At 38.7% G+C, this 23,403-nt stretch overlaps 1 protein-coding gene across 8 annotated transcripts in view; it reads right to left on the reverse strand.

Annotated features, from left to right (window-relative positions):
* The window catches only part of ABCC9 (ATP binding cassette subfamily C member 9), a 75,524-nt gene that overhangs the window by 49,686 nt on the left and 2,435 nt on the right, over positions 1-23,403 (reverse strand). For all 8 annotated transcript variants that reach the window (XM_061444364.1, XM_061444343.1, XM_061444351.1 and 5 more), the window contains 10 exons: positions 19,389-19,463; positions 17,691-17,856; positions 14,701-14,842; positions 14,209-14,330; positions 13,022-13,188; positions 12,112-12,354; positions 7,858-8,052; positions 4,887-5,051; positions 3,189-3,344; positions 384-518 (listed from right to left, as the gene is read on the reverse strand). In XM_061444364.1, the coding sequence (XP_061300348.1) occupies positions 384-518; positions 3,189-3,344; positions 4,887-5,051; positions 7,858-8,052; positions 12,112-12,354; positions 13,022-13,188; positions 14,209-14,330; positions 14,701-14,842; positions 17,691-17,835 (1,470 nt within the window). In that variant the 5' untranslated portion in view covers positions 17,836-17,856; positions 19,389-19,463. The remainder of the gene's footprint in view (positions 1-383; positions 519-3,188; positions 3,345-4,886; positions 5,052-7,857; positions 8,053-12,111; positions 12,355-13,021; positions 13,189-14,208; positions 14,331-14,700; positions 14,843-17,690; positions 17,857-19,388; positions 19,464-23,403) is intronic.

A 23,403-nucleotide genomic window follows, 5' to 3' on the forward strand; every position in this document is an offset into this window, starting at 1 on the left:
CATTCCCTAGTAAAGTCCTCCTATAATTTGTCAGTCATATGTACTGTTTCCTAACATCATATGAAATACCACATCTGAATGTAGGAATAACACCCTTCCATGGAATTGAACTGAGACGAAACTGTGCTAGCTGGGTGAAAAATACTCTCCGTAAAGAAGGCAGGTCAATGCTTTTTTTTTCACGTTCTTGTCTGACAAATGTTTGGAAGGAAGAGATACTCACCCACAGAAAAACAGAGAGGGAGAGACGACGGAATTAAGAGATGGCTTGCCCAAACCTCCACAGTAAATGTTCCCTAACAACAAGAATGGAATCCAGTACTCCTGTTTCCCTGTTCCCTGTCATTTCTGGATGACAAATGTCACTGAAATAATTTACTTACAAGGGTGCTCTTCTGAGCCTCAGCCAACTTTGTAGCTATGAAGTACTGTATTGGAGCTAACAGTACAATGACAGCAGCACCCACCAAGGCACTCACTCCGAGTAAATTATAGAGCAGGATCACACCCATTATTATCTGTGAAGAAAAAAGCAACATGGAAAAAAAATATGGATTTCAGTATGCCAAAATTATAGCAAGAAAAAATATTTGTTATTCTAATAAACAGTTAGATAGTTCCAAGGAATCAGCTGAGCCCATATTTCAGAAGGTCATATTTGGAAAGTGTGGGAAATTAATCCAGAAGCCTTTATTTTTGACATTAACTGCATAGTTTGTGTTACTGCCTAGTAGTTCTAATTCCAGATAAGGTTTCCACAGAGCTAAAAGAGACTAAAATGATGGTGCTTTCCCCAAGGCATTTTACAGAATCACTGGCCTCAAGTCTTATTTACATGAGAGCTCCTTACATCACTCTGGAAGTATTCAAAGGTCTTAGGACTGCCCTGAATCACAGCTGCATTCTGTTGTATTGGTCCTCTTGCAACTGGAGACAGAGGCACATCTAAGACAGGTACTAAAGCACAAAGCAGATGTGCAGGCAGTGACACAAACCTGAACTTGGTCATCAATGCCATGTAGCTCTGTAGGAAAATATCAAGATGCTAGCTTAGCTCTGCAAAGAGCATAGGAACACTTCCCACAAAGGTTTACCTGGGAATGGCTCTGATGAAACTACTGTGATTCTGGTTTCCAAGTTAATGCAAGCTATACTAAGCAAGTATTTAATTAAAAGCTCCACTTTGTGGTACAGAGATGTCCTCAGTTATAACAGGGCATAGAGATCTAGTTCCCTATTTCTTGTTTTATCCTTATTATCTTTTAAGTCAGTTCTGTCTTTAAATCTGCCTTCTTATTATACAATATCAGAAATAAGGATCAGCAGAGTTCAACATTTCGAAATCATTATTAGCTTTTCAGGTTTCTGTAATGTAAATTAGCATACCTAGATGCCATTTTCTTGGGAGAATAATACAAGGTTACAAGTACTTATGTAAACTGAAGCCTTTACTGCGGGACTGATCCTGCAATTAATTTTTCCCCTTGGTACATAATTTATTTTCAAAGAAAGATATATATGTGTATACATACGTACATAATACAATATATATATATATATATGCCATATATTTTCTTAGATTCACCCCAATTGTCAGCAGGCTACGGCTATATTTGACCACATTGGATGGATATAAGTTCAGTATTTGCTACAAGCTGTTCTGCTGCTAAACGGTGGAATATTCCTTGAAGCTCAGCTCCTTTGCATAAGGCAAAACAGGACAGTCCTATCACCCTTTCCAGAGTGGTATAGCTATAATCCAGCTCATATTTACCAAAGGCTAGTTTCTACCCTTCTTTTTCCAAAAAACAGCCAATTGAGTATATCAGGCAGAAAGATATATTACCACAAAATCAGTGTCAGTGTCAGCTACATGGTATTTTGAGAAGGAAGAAGTAAGTATTCACCTTTCAATTGCTATGATTAAGAACTAAAGAGCAGAAAGAACCCTGTATAGCCACAGATGCTCATTCACTGAGTGCACTCAAAAGGTGCAAATTCATGGGCGAATCATTAGAAGCTTCCTCAAGCCAGTGTTTTATAGTAGTGGTGAGGAAGGCCATTACTTTTCTACAGTAGCTGGGGCAGAAATTTCATTGAAGAGACAAATGAGTGGTGAATGTAGACTACATGCAATTTTTCACTAGCCACAGCAAACAAACCACCCGTTCACTGAATAACATTCAAAGTATTAACAGCAACAGTTCCAGATAAACCTGGATGCAAAACACTGACTTAAAATGAAACCCTCTGTATTATTTTTAATTTCCTCTACCATGTAATCTTTTTAGTCTTTTTCTCCAGAAATTGATTTATGACTCTCTAAACCATACCTGATCCATTAGTAATAGTAATATTAGTAATATTGCTATTATAAGAAATTACTGATATAGTTTCAGGAATTTCAGCAAAACAAATCTACTACAAGAGTGGGTTCTATCCCTTTTTAAACTTGTATAATGTCAGCAGGATCACCCATAACTAAAGACCATGCCAATCCCACCCCAAAATGAAAATTCTGAAGGTGCTACAGAAGCCCAAACTTCATGGAAAAAATCAGCATGGCTTAGGTGACTACATCATTTAGAACTTCTGAAGGTTCCTTTCAGGCTAATAATCTTTACCTTTCCTTCCCACAGATCTGCCTACAGATCTTTCCCAGCCTGGTTAAGAACCAGACCTTTACAGTAAGTAAGCTTGTTTAGACGAGAGCTCTTCTGAGCATTTTGTGCAGTGCATTGTCAGTGCTGCTGTCAGTCACTGAGCAGGATTCAATTACTTTTCACTCCTACCACAAAACTCAGTTACAAGTGGGCACTGCAAATGCAATATTTAGCGCTGGGCAGGTGCCTGTGCTGCTGCCATGTGGCAGAAGTAATAGCAATGACTTTTGGCAGAAGTGGAAGAAATATGAGCCAAGAAAGGATGACAGGTCATTATTCTTAAAGTCACAGACCACACCCGTGACATGGAAATCCTGCTCACAAAGATCCTTTCTCTTCACTGGCCTTCAAAGAGACACTCCCAGCCCTTGGAGGAGATGTTGGGCCACATTTCTGCTTGTTAGTTTTCCTCACAAATGAGTGCGAAGTCCAGGTTCCCCTCTAGTTTTTGTAGTAGTCTCACAGACATATACTCTTTTCAACAAGGCTGGAGGATCTCTGAAATCAGGCCCTTTGATGCTCTACCTGAACAGGCATTGCCCACAGATTGGGGCACAGGAACAAGAACCACATTAATTGATTTGTTTCTATGGCAACCAAGTTATTGATTTGTCCCAGCGTCATCTCTCCCATGGACAAGTTGGATGTAGAAAGCCTCAGGATCTTATTATATATCATTGCCTGCAGGGAAGGAATAAAATGGAAGATATGAAAATGATGTAATTATAAAACAACAGTAGCAGCAGGATGTTTTGAACTGCGGTATCAGTCTTTACCTAACAAAGCCCTTCTCCCAGTCTCTCACCTGAGACAGAGAGAGATATGGAGATAGAGCGAGAGAAAGCACAAGAGAGAGAACTGACTTTTAAAAACTCCAATTCCTCTTAAAAGGTTTGTTGCTTAACGCAGACCTAAAACAGAAAAAAATGACAACAAAACATCAAAATTTAGGAGGCAGGGCAAAGATCTTTTTTAACAAACATTTGGTGAGCCTGCTTTTCTGTGACATGGTCTGTCAAAGAGATCTTTGTTTCCAATATGACAGTTAAACTCATGTTATGAAATTCTGATCAGGGTAGGTATGTATTCCTTTGGGTTTCTCTCCTTTACCTATTTCCATAAAATAGGAACCTAACAGGGTTGAAAATTAAACAGGACTTCTACCTACCAGAATTTTCAAGATAAATATTGTGAGCCCAGTTTGCAGCTATGACCAAAATATCAAACACTGAAGCTTCAAGAAAGTTTTTAAAAATCTTTTTTTTGGCTCTGTTTTGTCCAAGAGCAAGGTAGATCCCATTGAATTAATCAGAAATGCCTACAGACTATGATGAATTACATCAGCTGCATATGGTTATAAGAGTCCCCATTTTGTTAAGAGGGAACCACAAAAGCACAAGGAAAGTTTGCACTATCTACTCTGGGAGAAGGCAGAAAATGTTTGAAACAGCTACATCAATCAAAGTGAGCACAAAGCTCAAAAGAAGCTTCCACACTGAAATGATATTCCTATGGTTAGTTACATCTGGCAAAGCATCAGTTCCAGCTTCTGTTTTGCACACAGTGCTACTGCTGGCTGTGGAGTTTGGTCTGTGGAGATACCTGCTACAACCCACACACATGCTGAGCTGGAGCTGCTGAGTCCAGTTCATAAACGTGACTTTCACAGGGGGTTAATAGGTGCTGGTTTTGGAGACAGTTTTGCAGATGAATTGCTCCTGTCCCATGTCACAGGGCTCAGTGCAAAAGGGCATAAATACTCAGCATCATCACTCACGATACATGGACCATGTTCCCACAAAACATAGCTCAGCCAAGGTACTCTGCAGATGACTCTATCCACAGTCAGCAGAAGTAACCTCATGAGCAAATGAACAAAGCAGATGCCAGAGCCAAAACAACTATCTTTATATACCTAATGTCATCTGCTATGTTCTTACATGCACAGAGTGAGTACTACTTCAACATGTAAGTATGATGGGCTTAATTTTTAGCAAAACCAATTGCTGGCATCACTTTGGCTATGCCAGTGATACTACTTTTCTATATAAAAATACATAGTTTTTGTATAAAGATACATACAGTTTTCTGTATAAAAATACAGCGCATATCTTCTCTTAAACAACTGTTAACAAAGTCTTCAGATAAAGACAAGATGAAAATACAAAGCTGAAGCTATTATTAGTGAATTTCTTCGCAGATCATGGGAACATATTTGCTCACCAGTAAAGCACCTCGTAGGTTGATGCCGGTTTCTGTAGTCACATAATAGGATGCCTGCAGGAATGTCCTCTGCAAGATAAGGGCCAGGAAGAGAAGAACTGCTAAAACATAAACATTCCTGAGGAATTCCTCAGAGGAAAGATATGAATTTGATGGATCCTTCACCTGAAAAGATAGGAAAAAATTCCCAGGCTGAAAGTCAAAAACCACAGCACTGCACCAGCTACTAAGAAGGAGAAAAATGACTGCTATAGCTGAACCTGGGACAGTGGCATAGGAGGGACGGTATATCCTTGAGACAATGGAAATTCAGTTATTGCAATAGAATACAAAATATTGATGATATTAAGGGAAAGTTACAGAAGTCAGATTTCTCACTGTCCTATGTATCAAAATAATTTGAATACAAATTACATACTCTATGCATGCTAAAAGTCTTGGAACTTTACTTTTAGCAGTTCTAAAATGAATTTTTTATAGCAGGAAAGTGATAATGAGATCACCATGTCTGCCTTATCTTTAGTTTCGCCATCAAATTCTGATGATTTGTAGGATAGAAATGCTACTAAGTAGAAAATAAACCTCATTCCACCTGCACCACAAAGAAGCTGCAAGACAATATTATTATTACATGTGATTAATTACTTACATTGCATTTGCATATTGTGGAAACAATTCCTTCCAGAATTCTAGTCTGGAATTCTGAATAAAATAAGAATATATATGCCAGTACTCCCCATAAAATAAGGTTTAAATGCCTCAACAGGGGCAAAAAAACCTCACCAAACAAACAACTCTATTTGTTTTAATTTTCTGATATTTATGTTCACCATTCTGCTCTGTTTCATGTAGAAAAGGAACTAAACTACTGCAAGGAAGGCTGTTCCTTTGGTATTTCCAATCCAGCTGGAAGCAGGATATACACAAATTCTTTAAAAAAGAGAAAAGGAAAGGATAAAGCCTCTTCTACTGAAAACTGAAATACCCAGCCTGATTCTGAGATGAAAGGTTTGGGAAGCAAGCCATTACCCACCCTCTTGAAGATTCCTTCATCTCTCTGGATTACTGTCAGCCATCATGAGCCTGCAGGCAGGAGAGGGGTGCTCCAAGCCATCCAGGCTCACCTCACTGCAGTGGCCCCAGCCTCTCCTCACGACACACTCTTCCCTCTGCCACAGGCAGCTGACACCCAAAAGGTGTGTATAAGCACCCAATAGTCTTTTCAAAAGGTCCAATGTCTGTAAAACACCTAAATCCCACCGAAATAATACAACTAAACAGCTCAATGAGCCCAACTCCTTAAAAATGAGGTTGCTTAAGTGCATGATTGGTCAGATAAAACATATTTGAAAACTCTTTTTGTAATGTTCTGCTGCATCTGACTTCCCCATGTGTACACAGTGGGGATATCAATAATAAAATGACATTTGTAGATACCTCAATGTATAGAGAGTTCTCACGTAAAAGGGGGAATAAACATAAAATTAAATTAATTCATATTAATTGAAACTAGACAAAAAGGAGAAATGCATAATAGCAAGAGCAACCAAGAGAAAGGGTGTCCAAATCCATAAATTAAAAGCAAATGTATTGTGAAATGTATCCAAGAGAAACAGCGATTGTCACCAAGCCATGCTCTTGGAGTAGTTTCAAGTTTGCCATTGATTTTAATCTTCCCTTTAGATAGTGTTAAAACTTACACCCCCCCCCCCCCCAACTAAAACCTCTTCTCTAAAGAGTACAAAAGATAAAGGAAGCTCTCAAGGTGCAGATTCCTAAATCCGAGACTGAGAAATTATCGCTTTTCATGCTAAAAATAACTTGTTTCCTGTACATGCAAAACCTCACTATTTTTGAAGCCAAAATAGGCACTTTGCCTTTTAACTCTGTGGCTCAAATCCAATACATAGAGGTTCAAAGATGATAAAGAGCTTTATTTGATAAACTGCACAATTAAACTCTCTTTCAGTGCAATGGCTGAGCATATCTAAAGCCAAATTCAGACCATCAGTCAAGAAAATGAATGTCAGGAGTCAGCAGCCAGAGGAAGATATTTGGATAGTGATGACAGTGAAATGCTTTATCTGGAGGGGAAAATGTTATTCCATTACATACCTATCTGCTCATTCAAATACAAAGCACTTACTGCATAAAGCATACAGGATGTTTCTGTGTCAGAAGACAGATGTAGGAAAATTTCTTCATCATGTCTTCTCTGCTGTCAGCTAGTAAAATAATTTTACCTGTGTCTTTTCACTAGCTACTACTAGGATAGAACTAGGATAGTTCTGTGTCGGATGCTTGCTCAGTGCTCTGAGATCTCTCAAAAATCAGTCTCAGTGAAACTTGAAATGAGCTGTGAGCTATCATATTTTGTGCATTTCTAGTATCAAGAATGCCACTAAAGTGGATGCTTTTCAACTTCTCATGCGCCAATGCATTTCAGCAGTATAACCAGTCATAAAGAGGGAGTGACTACTGTCAACTTCCCAGTGGCAAACAGATTCCAGAGAGCTCAAACTTGCCAATGAACTACAAATGGACAGATGGACAGAAATTAAGCAAAATTCACAGGCTCCTACTTGCTGGATGCATCGCTGAGGCACCACCAGCAGATGTCCTGCCTGAAACAAAGAGGCACATTTGAAGAGAAGCAGAAAAGCTGTTCCTTCTCCCTAGAACTGCTGGTATGACTCCACTAAGAGGCAGTCAGGTGGGCAATGGGTGGAAGCCTCCACCACCTGTGCTGCATTCACACCAAAGACTTCCACTATTCAGGTTCATAACTTGACTGTCTCTCACAAAAAAACCCTACTAAATTTGCTGGAAAAAAAACAGTGGAACAATACAATGACAATATCACAGACAATATCATAGACATATAAAAGCATGCAGCCAGGCAAATTAAATACCATGTATGAATCTAGAACTACTATTAAACAAAGTCTTTCAATCCATGTTGTCAGGTTACCTTTTCTGTTGTATTTGTATTATTGGTTGTATTCTGGAAGCCCTGGACAATGCCAGAAATGCATAATGGCCCAGCAAAACCCAACAAGTCAGCCAAGTAACGGAACGTGCTGCTGAGAAGAATTGGTCGTCCAAAAGCACTATACATGGCTAACCATATGGAGGGACTCCGATTGGGCTGGTCTGCTACCTTTTTCTAGAAAACAGAGAAACAGGTATCACTGCATCAAGAACAGACCTCCCTGACAACTTCCATTTTATTCCTGCCTGGATGCCCAAATGGTTCCTGAAGGGTGTTTTGGGTAGGTGAGGTAGCAAATATGTTATAGGTATCAACAGATTTCTGAGATAACTGTTTTCTCACCGCTAAATCCTACCACTTTTCTGAACCTGTGAACACAGGAATGCAAACACAGGTTAATCAAACTGGCATTTAGCCCTTGCTCCTTGTCACATGTGCACTCAGGAAAAGGTCTGACCTTTCCATCCTTTGCTCATAGGGGTAATCTTGGCTTTCACAGTAGCTGCGAAACCACTTAATCCAGTAAAGGCTTCCAATGAGAGAAAGGGATTAAAGAAAAAAACATGCACAGACACCACAAGAATATAGTTTAATTTAATTTACCTGGACTTTTTTTCTATCTCTTGCATGCCTTCCAGGAAGACAAAATTCAGCTGATCTCTAATTACTGTGCTCAAAAAGATGAAGCAGGCTACATTGGGAGGTAAGACTAAATCAAGGCTAGAAAGCCTTCAGTTCTGTGAATTGATGCAGTATCACAACTCCTGCCCTAAAACACCAACCAGCAGTTACCCTTTATCTAGTCAGAGGAATTCTGATATTTATGAGATTCTCTTAATCTGTAGAAGAAAGAGTTTTACTGAACAGATCCATGGTCTGCAGAGCACTTCCCTGTGCTCCAGGCAGCAGCTTTTGACACTTCAAAAAAGCATCTGTCATTTTTCAAGTAGCACACATGCTTGCAAGTTGTAACTCAAGCCAAGCCCTCTTGACTGTTCACCAAGACATTTTAAGTATAGCCCGGTAATAACAACTCCCTACCCCCACAAATTAACCAAAGAAAAGCCAGTATGAGGTACCCTGCTGGGCTGCCTCATGTCTCATTTTCTCTTTTTTCCTTTTATGCCTCTTTAGCAGTGAGATAGAATATGTGCATGGTGCCAGAAATGTACAAGTGTAGAGGAGGGCCAGATCGCTGTTTACTGGCTTCTGGAGACTAGGCCAGCCTGGTCATACCCAGTGCCAGGAAGCTTGAGAAATAAGCAACATATAGACAAATTAGAGCTAACATTTCAGAAACTGCTAAGAATAAAACTGCAGCTTCTGATGAGGGAAACAGCACATGCGAGTTTCCCAGATATAAGGCTCTGAATTTGTTGCCTAATGCGTTGTGAGCTAGACTGCACTTACAGGGGCTACTGTCATCCTTCTGAAATAAAAGATATGCACTTTAACAGTGTGATAGGAGCTAAAGTACCTCATCAGAAAAACACATTTAAGTAAGCATACTTACCAAAAGAGGTTGTTTTACTTGTGGTTTTATAGTATCTTCAAATTTGAAAGGACATACGCTATGTTGTTATACACATTCCAAGCACAAACTACATATAAAACCAGTAACGATCTATATTTTACAGTAAGAGTAGGAAGGATTTTGCAGTAGTGACTACCAGACTAATAGTTGATCACTAGTTATTTAGCATCGTATTGTATTGTTTTATATTACTTAATATTATAATAAATTACTGATAACTGGCTTTAAACTTCTATAAATTATACAAGAAAGTGACAGTACTTGATACTTTGAAAAAAATTACTGGTAACTGAAGATTTTTGAGTAGTGAATGTATTCACAATGCTAAGACATGCTTGATGAAAATTTGAAAATGTAAAAAACCTAGAACAGAATAGTGAATTTAGTTTTGACACTGAGAAGTGTTAGCTTGGGTACTGTGTCAGTGGGCAAACCTTCAAATGGCAGGAGCCAGAAGAATTCTGTCTAAACAGCTGGGTATGGATTTCAGGAGTTATCTACTGACATCATGGTTATGCAAGTGACAATAATGCTATTTTAGCAGAATATAGCAGTGATAAAAAGTTAATCTCAGTCCCTCTAGTTTACACTCATATATGACTGGGACTAAAGTTTGGAAAACAGTGATTTTGAAAAAACAGTCATCAAAATTCAACCTGACTCATTTAACTCATGCTACTAGTTGGTACAGAACCTCAACTGGTTTCAATTTTTGTAGCATGCAGAAGGGGTAGCAAGGCAATGCCATGTGAGTCATCTCAAAGGCATTTTACAATACAGAATATTCATGGTCATGTTGAGCATCTTTCATCAAGGCATGATAAGAAGGGTTTGGAAAAGAACAGAAGCTTGCTTTCTGCAGGGCCATGGAGCACAGCTGAGATCAACTCTCACCAGGCACAGGCAGGGATAACCCCATTTAATCCAGAGGATTCTGGGGGGCTCCCCTCACCAGCTGCAGAAGATTAGTGTAAAATACACTCCAGCAGCAGAGACAAGTGACATACCAACTCATCCAGATTGCGGACCACGCTTCAACCTGGAGAATTTTCCTAATTCTGTGGTTGTGTTCTGGCCAACATATTTCTCTGTTGGGAATGAACTGCAGTGACTTTCACTGCCTGCCTCTTTGGATTGGCTTTAGCCCTTTGGTTTACTTTATCTGTGAGTATCAGTTTACTTTAGAGTTACAGCCTGTTTTTGAAGATTGGCACAAATGTGCTATAGACTGTGGTAATCTCAAGACTTTAAACAACAACGGAAACCAAAATATCTGATGTAAGACAGCTTTATAAATGTAGGCGCATGTAACAGCATGGGTACCTATGCAAGTCATAATACATGCATGACACACACCAAGGGAAACTACACACTGAAAGTGTGTTCATGCACCTGAGCAATAGCACTCTTAACTTGCATTTTGGCATCTGAACCACATATTTGTGCAGGCACACACAGTGTCTGCAAATGTAAATGAGCTACAAACAAATGCTTGCACCCAGTCGTCATGGCTGTCATTAAGAATGGCACAGAGAGTCAGATTTTTGGGGTATGCAGGTGCCTAAGACTCTTTGGCTTCTTAAAGTAGAATTTAGGCATCAAATGCTTCTTTAAGGAGCTGGCCTAGGGGATGCACTTCTTGCTATAAATAGCTCAGTTCCAGTTACTCAGTAGTTTTCTGCTTACAGCAGAAGGGTCTTGGTCTCCAAGCATTGAATACAAAAGGAAAGAGAAGCAACCTAAATCTATTAAAATAGAAATAATTGTACTGATTATGGTTTCATTTCAGAGGGCACAGAAAGGAGCCTGCAGCTCCATCAGTTGATGTGAGCAGAGAGCTGCTCCTCCTGGCTTTTCTTCGCATTGCAGTTCTAAATCATATCCTGTGTGGAAGCCTGTTTCTCTGGTGTGTGCAGGAACAGGATTGGTATGCTTTTGTCCTCTGGGCTACATTTTCCAAAGTGGCCTCTGAATGACGGTATTCTCTCTGTTTATGCTTGAGAATGGATATGCATGTAAAAATCAGGGATGCAGGCTGTCAAATCCTTCCTCCTTTCTGCAAAACAAAATCTTCCTGTCTTTGTCAGGAATCACCAGCTTGAAGCACAAATGAAACACCAGAATTTTGCCTAAATGTATTCAGAAGTTTTTCTGGAAACTCCTGCCCTAGACAGTGAATTTGCCCACCATGAATTTTGCACTGTGTCTGGCTGCGATAGAGTTAATTTTCTTCATAGCAGCCTGTCTGGTGCTGTGTTTTGTATTGGTGACATAAAATGCTGTTAAGACACAAGTGTTTTGGCTATTCTTGATGTGTGGTTTTGGCTATTTCTCTTTCTGGAGGAAAAAGTGAAGATGAGTGTTTCCAGCTGAAACTATGGACAGAATGTCATCTAATTTAAGATGCTGCCATAAGAGGCTAAGATTTAAACAATGCTTTCACTTTTAAAATGAAAGCTAGCAAGTCTGTTATGGTTTTAGTTTTCAGTTGCTCTCAACCTGGCAACTCTCCCCTGCTGTAAATTCACTTAAAACTAAACAGTATCCATTGGATTGGAACTTCCTAACCTAAGTTTCACTTCGGAACAAACAGTCCCAAGTTAAAGATTCCTAAAACTAGGATTTCATAAAAGCAGAATAAATTCAAAGTGACGCTATAGTTTCTAAGGCCAAAGAGTGAAATGAACATCTTTGGTTACCTTTTGTTCCTCATACGCTTCTTTAAGACAGACATAATTTGTCAGTGCTCTCATTGCAATTGGAAGCTTTCCGATTGCCTTCAGGTCCACGGGTTTCTTGTGAGCAGATATAATAAGAGTATTCATCCACCAATAAGTCGCTTTTGAGAGCAAGTTGACAAATGGCTGCAGAAACCTCACCCCCAAGTCCTGTAGATCCTCTGGTGGCTTTACTTTCTGAGGGTTCATGAAAAAAACATACCTCTGGAGAAGAAATAGAGAGCCTGTGATCAGGAATGATCTTATTGATGGTAATTTTTAGTAAAAATTATGTATAATACAACTATGGTGTCAAAACAGTATTTAAAGGTAATCTACCTTGAATTTAAACATAAATTTGCATGTAAATAAGAGCATTTCCATTTTGACAGCATAACTGGCAAGAAATTGAGCAATATGAAATGTGTACACAGCTCTATAGCCTATCAGTACACCAAAACCAACATAAAAGAATTCTTGAGATATAACTGTATTTTAAGTTATTATGGGTAAGAACATATGCTAAGTTATACATTCACTACATACACAGTTTATCTGCATTAACATAGCATATACTGTATAGCTTCCATTCACATATATACCCTTACATGCACAAATATGCATGTGTATCTATATAAATCATATGTACTCTCTGTGTGTATATGTATACACAGGCACACACACATATGATGTCTAGGGGACACATTAAGGACATATATTTTAAGGAGATGACTGCTCCCATTGATTTCTATAGAATTAACCAGACATTTATAGTTAAGCTAAACTTGGGCCTACACTTGACACAAGCCAGAGTTATTGAGACTAAAGACCCATCTTTATCCCCAAGATACTACAGGTATTTTTTTTATATCATGATAAAGAATCCACATACCCTAACTCGAATGACATTGATCTCCACAGCCATAAGCAGCCCATAGAGAATGACCATAATTCCAGTGATGCAGAAACGCAACTGAGAAAAAGGCACACCATCCTGGCAGTATCTGACAAGCTTGATCGTTTTGGTGACAAAGGCCATTATCCAGTAAAGAAAGAGAGCTGTAAAAAAGGTGCACATGCATGAATAAATAAATACATAATCACACCTGTCCTGCAGAAATGTTGGCTCTCTCAAACAGACTTATTCCATGGTTTTGTGGAATGCAGCCATGGTGACCCTCTTTGTCACCAGTCTGCAGGCTGGCAATTCGTGATCTCAGCCAGTCAGGAACTCAGATTCAAGAGATTTGCTTAGCAGTTCCTTTATCCAAGTCATTGTTCTCTTTCCTGGTGCCATGTGAGGTGATGACACCCTTCAAAGAGATCCACAATGGTGGATCTTTGCACAATTACAAAAGTCCACTGAAGATATTCTGGAGGGGAACATTGTTATTCAAATTAAGTAAAAGTCACTTAACTTTACAAATATATCCTTTGAAAAAACAGGATGCATCCCAGATAAGGATATGGATATGTGCTCATTTTGAAACAGAGTTTATAAAGTTTAATTATATCCTGCAGCATGGCTGGTACCTGTCAATGGCTCATTCAGGCTGTTGAGTTATAAGTAATTTGGATAGTATATTCGTATGAAGCATTACCCTGCTATGCTAGTCAGATTCTTCTGACCATCTCCTGACTGAGAGAGTAAACTCAGAAGCAGACTGGGTAATCTCAAAAGCAATTGCAAAGGATGCTGAGAAACAGTAGCCATCTGCACAGGATGGCTTGTGATCAGACAACTATTAAAAGTGACCTTTCAAAATAGCCCTTTCAAACGAAAGCAAGATTTTGCCTCAAAATAATGAGCAGTGTTAAAAAATACCTAAAAGCTCATGCTAGAAATATGATAGGCATACAGTTTGTTTCCTTTTGTAATCATTTTTAAAAACAATTTTCATTGCATACTTTATAAAAGGTGCAGTAACTTCTACAATAATAGTAATTTGAAAAGCAGAGGATTATTCCTCTTTCTTTTAATAGTCTCACACATTTCATATATCAATATACCCCAGCTGATTTTGGCTAAACTGCTGGGGTTTGTAAGGTTTTGTACATAAATATCAGAATGAGACTTACCCAACAGTAGCTTTGGGAAGTTAGATGTTTCAATATTATGGTAATAGACTATTGACACAGTGGCAGCCACAAATCCCATTATAGCTGGTAGAAAAAGATGCAGATGGCGTGATTTCATTTGTCTGAAAATAAACAAGGTATGAATTAGTGATTTTGATGTCTCTTTTCAATGTAACATTTTGACATTCCTAGGTGTTCAGCTATTTAAGAGGAAAAAATATGATTTTCCTAAAGATAAAAAGGTATTTTCCATGTGAATGTTTCAAATTTTGTCAGTATTTACTTGACATTATAGCTTGAGAGAAGAATAACAAAGTGCTAAGAACAGTCATTTCATTCACCTTCATCTCATGAAAATCCTGACAGGTCATGAAATGATGCCCCATTTTTGGGGGGAAAAACTCCACGCCTTACTAGCCAGCCCATTACATATTATCACTAGGCACTAATGAACACAGTTACTTTGGCCATCCATCAAACAACCTCACTTACGTATCGGAAACTATTCCCTCTGCTATTTCACACACGTGTACAAACAGTAGGGTGAATGTCAGGATCCACCGCAGGTTGTGCCCAGGGAAGTGCAGCCAGGTATTGTGGTGAATCTGGACTTTGGAGCTTTGGCTTCCCCAGCCTAGGAAATAACAGTAATGAAAGAGGAAAGTTATCACACAGCCAGACCTCGAGTGACCTGGTTATCAGTTCCCTACTCTAATCCATAGGTCATAGTTACTGGTACACAATCAATGCAAAAATACCACAAGACTATGGGTGCTGTTGTTACTAATAAGATGACGAGGGGTGTCTGAGTTGCCATGCAGCCCCCCATAATTTCAATCTAACTCTATAGACAATGGGACAACAGCCTTCTCACAATTGTAACCAAAGATAAGAGATCCCTGGCCAAGAACACAGATGAGAAAACCAAAATAAACATCTCAGAGTCTTGGCCTCGCAACAGGGACTGACAGATCTTAATTCATGGCGTCACAGTGTTTCTCCTAGCCGCAGACAAGAATGGGCAAAGATTCCAATTGTTATGGTCAATGAGACCTCAAATAAATACATTTACTTCAAACAAATAACATTTATTATCTCTGTTTCAGGCACTGTCTCAGGGGATGCTGAATGGCAATTTCTCAGTCTCAGCTCCTCAGGCATGGCCCAGCCTTCTTGCCCTGTGCATTCTTGGCACATTAAAGCTCCCAGCACAGCACCAGCACTCAGCTAATTCAATCAACAAATTAATCTTGAATCTTATTTCCATGTCATCACCTCAGATGGCACCTATCCTTTTCAGGCAAGATCCTGTCTGAGGCCAGCAACCTGGCAAGAAGCAGAGCACTGAGGAATTGAGAGAAATGGCAGTGTTGGGGGGAGCTGAGGACTGACTAGGAGTCATGACAGTAAGTCTTGTCCTGCATGTTGCTTTGGCTCTTGTTCCTTTCTTCCCTGCTAGAGGGCTGTCCTAATTCAGTCAGCCTACATGGCTCTTACATGTAGCTCCTGGAACTCCCTGACAGAATTTCCAAAGCCCATAGAGAATCTGAAGAACAGCACGTTTTGGGGAAGTAAAAAAAAAACCTAAAAATATCCCCCCCCCCCCAAGCTGAGTTTAAAATCCAGGATATGCTTTCGATATGCATGGATGCAGCATCTTATCATGTCTAGAAGCTCATCAGGTGACTCAGAAACACCTAAACCAGAATGCAGGTTTATTAATTCTTAGAAACTGTCAGGATTTTACCACTTCATCCTTGTTTAATATGCAAAACACCACAGGAACAAAATGTTCTCTCTTCTCCATATCCGTCTCAAGCACTTTCCAGTTTCCTGAGATTTTCCTAATCTAACATGGCTTTCTTTGACCTTGCTCCTATCTTTGTCTCTCCCAAGCTGCTTTTCATTATTTCCTCTTTGCATCTGCACAAATATGGTTCATCATCAATTTTCAGTTTTGGAGTCAGTCAATACTGTGGACTCCAGCTGGCTTTTAATGCTCTATTCAACAACTATTTGTCCTGATAATTAAGGTACAAGATAGAAAACAAAGAATTACATACAAAGAATGACAGGATCATAGAACATACATAACACAAAATTTAAGCTATTTTTTTTTTTTTTCATTTTTTCTAACATTGTTAGAAAACAGATGGAATTTTTAGTGGCTGCAATATTATTTCAAAATTAATTGGGTAATACCTGTAAGGAAATTGAAGTGTCTTTCTACCACTCAATGCGTAACACAGATTGTCGTAAAAGATTCCCTCTGCTCTAAAACCTTGCATTGCATTTCCAGCAAACACTTCTGCAGAAAGCCCATGTAATTCAAGGATGACTTGCCTCTCACCTCAAAGAAAGAGCCAGCAGTGAAATAAAGATCCAGCACTGTTGGAGAGAGTTCTCCATAATTCCTACAATTTTTCCCAGTCTTTAGTTACTCTTTTTGTTAGAACTTGTGTCTTACTCCCCTCCTCAAAGATTTAATTAGTTTACAGTCACTGGATCTTGTTATCCTTGATTGGTAGGTACTGTATGTCTCAGCCCACAGGATCCTGTAGCCTATTATTCAATCACTTCAGAGTCTTTTTGCATAGTGGAAGCCCTTAAATATTTAGTTCAAATATAGTCCCAAATTAAGATCTTCCTCATAGAAGAAACGCATTAGTATGTACATACATGACACCAGAAAGGTAACATGGAATAACTGATATGCCATTTCTCATGCAGTAATAATACATATTGCCTATTGACAATTATTCAAGTCTCTTTATCTCTTATGATCAGTTAAAATGCCACTGGTTGACAGCTCTGAAAAATAACTGCAAATAACTGGGATAAAGAGACAACTATAGAGAAAAAGTCTAATTAGAGTTCTAGTTTAGATGGGGATTTTTACAAATGAGTTAGAACCACTTCCCTGTCCTAAATTCTTTAAGACAGATTTATCATTTCCTATCTTCACTGTTGTGGAAAAATATTATCTCTTTTGCTTTACTTCTGTTTACAAATATTGGTAAAAGAAGAAATAATTCTGTTTTAAAAGTTTCCTACACTTTTCCTAGCATTAGATCCAAGTTGCACATTTTGGATATTCTCTGAAATTCATGTAACTTAAAGGGAATCCAGACCCACTGCCCTAAGTCTCCTAATACCCAATAATAGCAAAGGTTGCAAGTTGCCAATTTCAAATCTGAGTAAAACTTCTCCAGAGAGACGTTTCAAAGCATTTGGATCTGTTTCCTCTGGTTTTTAGCCATCTTTTCATGCTGTTTAGTTCAGATTTGCTTCTAATATCCCCAACATTTCAAGCGGGCTGGCGTCATGTGCTCTGGGTCAAGCCATTCTGTCTTTTTTAAATTTAGCAAATACAAAGCATCAAATGGTTTGCACCACAGGCCTCCAAGCACGTATAAACATGACTGAGTATAAATACATGCTTAAGCATTTGTAGAATTGCACAGCTCCATTGAATAACTCACCAATGAATAAAATTGGGAAGGTGATAAATAGCAAGAAGACATGGGGAACCAAATTGAGGGCATCCACAAAGCAGACATTTCTTAGGACACCAGCACTGATGTTATAGGCTGAAGCATTGTCATTACCACAAAATGCAAGCCTCATTGCTTCCAGAAGGTCCAGTTACTACAAAAAAAGAGAGAATAGTTAACTACCAAGACTGCTAGCATTCCCTTTAGCTAAACACAAAATGAACAGACAGATACAGAAGGAACACACTGAACAATCCATACAGAATAATTCAGTTGTATTTTGAAAATTCTTTTGTGCTCTGTTGGGTATAAGTACATTAGAATGAAGGCTGTGTTTATGTTATTTGTATGCAGTTATTGTTACTTATTCTTTATTATAAGTACTATTACAGTATGCTATGTCTTCTACTGTTCATTATATGCACAAATGCAATGCTGCAAATGTTTTATAAGAATATAGAGAAAGAACAAAAACGTTTTGAAAAAAATGTATTTCAATTTCTCATGAGAAAACTCAAACACACATAAGCTGACTCCTGTGTGTAACTGCTTATTTGATGAGCTAACATTCTCTGTGCAACATCTCTGTTTATACAAGTTGTTGCATTACATTCTCAATGCAAGCTCTGAACCTTTGATATTTGTGATTTGGCAGGTCTGCATTCACTGATATTTCGTATTTCTTCATTGTCCCACAGAAAAATGGTCACATACATGAGTCATGACAGATAATTGCCAAACTCTCAATCAAAGTGGATTGTAATGAAGATTGCATAGCCAGTAAGTCAGCATTTGTGCTTGATCCTGCAAATCCTTCTGCATGTGCTTAGTCTCATCTAAGCAGTTCTCTGGCTTCTGTGATTTCTTAGGAGGTTATCTTTGTGCAACGAGATAAGCTCATGCGTTCATGCTTGCAGAGTGTGGGCCATCGAATGAGCAAGAGTTACGTCCAGCTTCTGGCTTTTATCAACCTCTTCATCATTTTTTCATTCTTCTTTATAAGAAGATAAGACTGCAACCACAATGTTTCCTTGCGGACTTCTTTGCCCAAGACTTACACACAGCAACATAGTGCTTTACAGTATGTTGGGTAAACTCAATTGCTCACCTGCTTTTTTTCCTAAATTTTACATACTAAAACGGAAAGGATATCTTCAATTAAGCAATGCATATGTATGCTTTGGTGAATGCATCTTTCTGCAACAATATTGGCATTAATGAGTTCTATGGAATCAGAACAATATAGACATGCGAAAAATGCATGAACAGATTTTTAAAAAAAATATACTTGATTAAGGAGAAAAAGGCTCTTCTTCATTCCTCAAACAGTTTATATTATTTTGATGAGCCTTGCTGTTTAAACAAGGTAGCATAACAAGGTAAGCATAGACCACTCAAGTACTCCCTTAGAAAGAGCAGAAACATAGATCTTCAAAACAATACAGAATTCAAAGAGGAACTTTCTGCTAAACTCACTTTTTGCTTTTAATTGTTTTTTTTTCTGGATCTGAAAAGCATAATCCATATTGAAATACATCAGTGAAATTTGTAAAGGAGTTTCATCAAAAAGAATGTGATAAATGCAGACCCTTTTCCAAACACACTAGCAATTTCTGGTCTGAGATTTGCCATAACTGAGACTTGTATGGTGGACCACATCCTGCAAAAATGCATGCATGTACTTACTGTGGTACAACAGCTGACAGGCAACCCACTCAATCTTCAGTAGAACACAGTTTGATGGAGACGTTGGACCATTCTCTAGAATGAACAGAGTGGTATGACCACTATCATTCTATCATTTTTTTTTTAAACAAAAATATATTCATAAATGCATATGATGACTAGTAACAAAAAAGAAACATCTGTGAGCTCTGTCTGAATAGACTGCGGAGTTATTAGCAAAACAAATATGAAACTTAAAAAACAACTACACAGAGATTGTTTGTTTTTAATTTGTTAAAGCTTGACATGTCCCCTTTAAGGGAAACATAATGGTAATGTTAATCTCTTGAAAATCAGAAGTGTTGCTTCCTCATTTTTATTGAGGGTCAGACATCCAAGGGAGTTCTGCTGGGAATTTTCCTCCCTTTCCCACAAAGAGGACTCTTTTCTGAGGCAGCATAAGATGCTTTTGTGGTCTAGTTATCGGATTGGTACTGAAAGGCAGAAGGATCCTGGGTTCAAATGAGCACTGAATCATTGACTTGCACTGTAGCTTTTGGCTTTTGGTCAAAAATAAATCTTGGAGAAAGGATTAAAACTATACAGCTCTCAAGGAAAATACATCTTTCAAGAATTACATCTGAGTCTTCACAAGAATATGTCCTGTGCCTGGTTTTGCGATGGAGTATGTCCAGCAATGTAGTCTTAAAACCCACTGTCCTTTACATGTTTGCAGGGCTGGGGAAAGAATCTGGTCTCATCGTTAATATTGATGTATAGAGACAGTGCCCATAATACTAATGATAGTTTCCAAGAGCAGGTATAATAAGCAGTCTATCCACAATACTTTTGTTACAGGTTCGTCTCCAAAATGAGGTAGAATTTAATGGTCTTCTCTTAAAATGAAAGAGAAAATTGAAGAGGCTAGGTTGGTTAGTTTATAAAAAAAAAAAAAAACACAGAAAATTGAAAAGATTGCATTGCCAGTGAAATGAGATAGGCTAATTGGTAATAAATTCTCAAGTTTCTAAATCAGAGAACACGTCTTCATTATTCAGAACATCCAGTGACCATGTTCATTAAACCTCCACAGGTTTCAAATCTATCAAAACATTCTGGTCAGTGTCATGGTATTGGTTGACCCTATTCGGCTTATGATTTAGCCTCATAAAACGCCCACCAGGAACAACTTCCCTTTTCAGCAGCACCAACTTCAGGACACACATCTAGTATGGCACTGATAGGGAACAGAAGAGATAAAAATTGTAGAATCATTAATAGTCCAGTGATGCTTGCTCCCTTCCTTTTTTCCATCCAATTGTCCATCACCACTGTGCTAGAAATGAACTATGACTGGACGCAGAGGAATCTTGTTCTGCATCTGTTGATGTATGCCAATTTTCCTAGACACCTTCTGCTGTTTACACAGACAAGCTGCTAGTAGTTCTTTGTATCGTCAAAAGCAGTGTATAAGTATACATTGCAGTACTTTAGAGCTCTAAGAAATAATTTTATGTCCAGTGTGCCTCACAGGGATCAAGAAAAGTCATTCCCTTCCCATCCATTTTTGGTGCAAAAGGCAGATCCAATACACCCTCCACAATTCTTCCCATATACTGGATGAAATTTTACTGAGATGTAAGGAGGATACTTTGCATTAACAGTCCATGTGAGTGACTTCCCATTCAGTTTGAAGCTGGAATTAGCCAATATTTTCTGCTGCATCAGGGAATGCCTCATTTTCATTGCCTCAAGGTTTAACATGCTGTGTTCATTTCCAAAGAAGGACAGAAATAAGAGCCCCTAAGGCAGAAGAACAAGCCCTTGATTTCTCTAGACAGACATTATGGGCCATTTTAAACAACACTTGCGCAGTTCCACCAAAGTTAATAGGAGTTGGACCGTGACAGGTTTCCAGATTCAATTGTTCATCCAAGGAAACAGTGTAACCTTCAGTCTTCTTCAAAGGAAAATTTGATAATATAACGGCAAAGATTCTTGTGCCCACATCCCGTGCTTGCAAAGTTCAGCACAGCTACAGATGTACGCATTCTTTGGGCTGTAAACAGTGCAAGTAGCATGTTCAAAAGCTTCAGACTTTTGAGAGACTAAGTTGCATTTTTAAACAGTATTTCAGTATTGGGAGTTAAGGATAAGAGGATCTTAAATACTTCTAAAAATTGTCAGGTTTTAAAAGGGCTCAGCTATACTGACTTGTAATGAGTTCTAGTTTTGAAAATTTTTACTGAGAAAACTGAACCTGGATATTAAGACAGTTTGGAAGATCTTGACTGCAGATAACCAATACAAGGCAGAGTGAAAAGACCCTATTCCCTACTCTACTGTAAAACAGTAAGATTTCATTTCATGAAATGAAAATGTGAAAGGTAAGAACAACAAATTTAGAAAAAGCATTAAGAATTTCACTTGTTCTTACTGTTGTATCTCCAACTGCAGATGGACAGGAAGATGGAACACTCTAATGACCGATCACTGACCAAATTTGGTTATTTTAATAATAATTAAACTATTCTTCCACTGGCTTTAACTCTCCTGGTAAGCCAGTGCTGGGCTTCAAGCAGAACTAGATCTGTAGAGAGGTGAATACAGGTACCTTGCCTGTGTGTTGGAAGTGCTGCTTGTTTTACTCAGTGCTGAGCATTGTGCAAATACGTAATTAAATGCACTGACAACTTCTTCTATTTTTCCTGAGCACCAGTGGTTGATCATTGCCAAAGACAGAATGCTGACCACACTAAACAGCAACTGTAATGAATAGCCATGCTGAAGATCTTTGAATCAGCCCTAAGCGAGTCAGAATACAGCATTGACTCAAGATTTCCCACAGAGTAGCCAAAAGTGATCTCCTTACTAAAAATGAGAGACAGACTTCTTAGACCCCAGTTAGTATACAGGGAAAGATAAAAGGGAAAAAACTGGGCTGCAGAGCCACACGAGGAGAAATTTAGAGACTTCTGCTGTCAAGGGATTGAAGAAATAAAAGCAGTTATTTCTGCAGCCCAAAGAGGTTACCACATCTTATAGCAGCAGTTGACCTCCTAAACCTGCCAAGACCCCTTCCTTGGTAACACTGGCAGCAGCACAAAGCTGGGCTTCCTGGGACTGTACATAAGTGAATTAAGCAGCAAAGCCAGATGGTTTTATCCTCCCCAGCAGACTGTTGCTATAGGCAGCTGCCTGCTTCACTGTAGGCTATGCCATCAAGTGGAGAGCCACACAAATATTATTTCAGCCTCAGAATTTGTGGTCTTCATCACCATGGTGCTGTTCCCTAGATAAGAAGCCCTGCTCACAGTAAGCTTAACACTGGTGTGGAGTTGTTGCAGCTGTCATACTTCAATTCTGAAGTTGGCTCGTGCATAACTACCTCAAGGGCCCATGAACCATAGGGCGTAACAGCAGAGAAATTTCCACTATTTTTTTTAGCAATTTTTTATCTGTGGGTCCTAAAGGAAGGGATAGTCACTGGAAAGCAAAGGCCTCTTCTTTTCATACAGATTGCCAAGACTTTTCTCTAAGCTTATGTTCAGATTGGAATCTTTGGAGCTGAAGGTTCCTTCACAGGCAGATGGCTTCATCTAGTGAACAGCAAAACATGGGAGCAGTCTGACTGCCACATTAAAACAATAAATTGCATAACCCAAACAGATGAAAGGGTATTAAGTTGTTTTGAAATTTTTTGGTCATCTGAAGTTATTGACCGCTGTTTCTCATCACATAGTAGCACCCTTTCAGAATAACTGTTGAGATCCTCAAATACTCATTTAAGAAGACAATATTATTCATAGTGGTTACAAATAATGGTTTTCTGAGTTTCCTTTCTGTCAAATATAGTAGACCATTGAGTCATGCTTGGGTGATTACACCAAAGCAAGCACCTCACATTATATTTGCTTCACTACTGATTGTAGAAGGAATGTTGTCAAGCATACTAGGTTTAACCTAGCATTTCAGCCAGGAGAAATGCAGTGATGTGATAGAGATCACCTGATAACAACCACATGGTATCTGAGGG

This window comes from Pezoporus flaviventris, unplaced genomic scaffold (genome assembly GCF_033815535.1).
Source record: "Pezoporus flaviventris isolate CSIRO_AGI_PZ_B2104156 unplaced genomic scaffold, CSIRO_AGI_Pfla_v1 ptg000002l, whole genome shotgun sequence".
Lineage (NCBI taxonomy): Eukaryota > Metazoa > Chordata > Aves > Psittaciformes > Psittacidae > Pezoporus > Pezoporus flaviventris.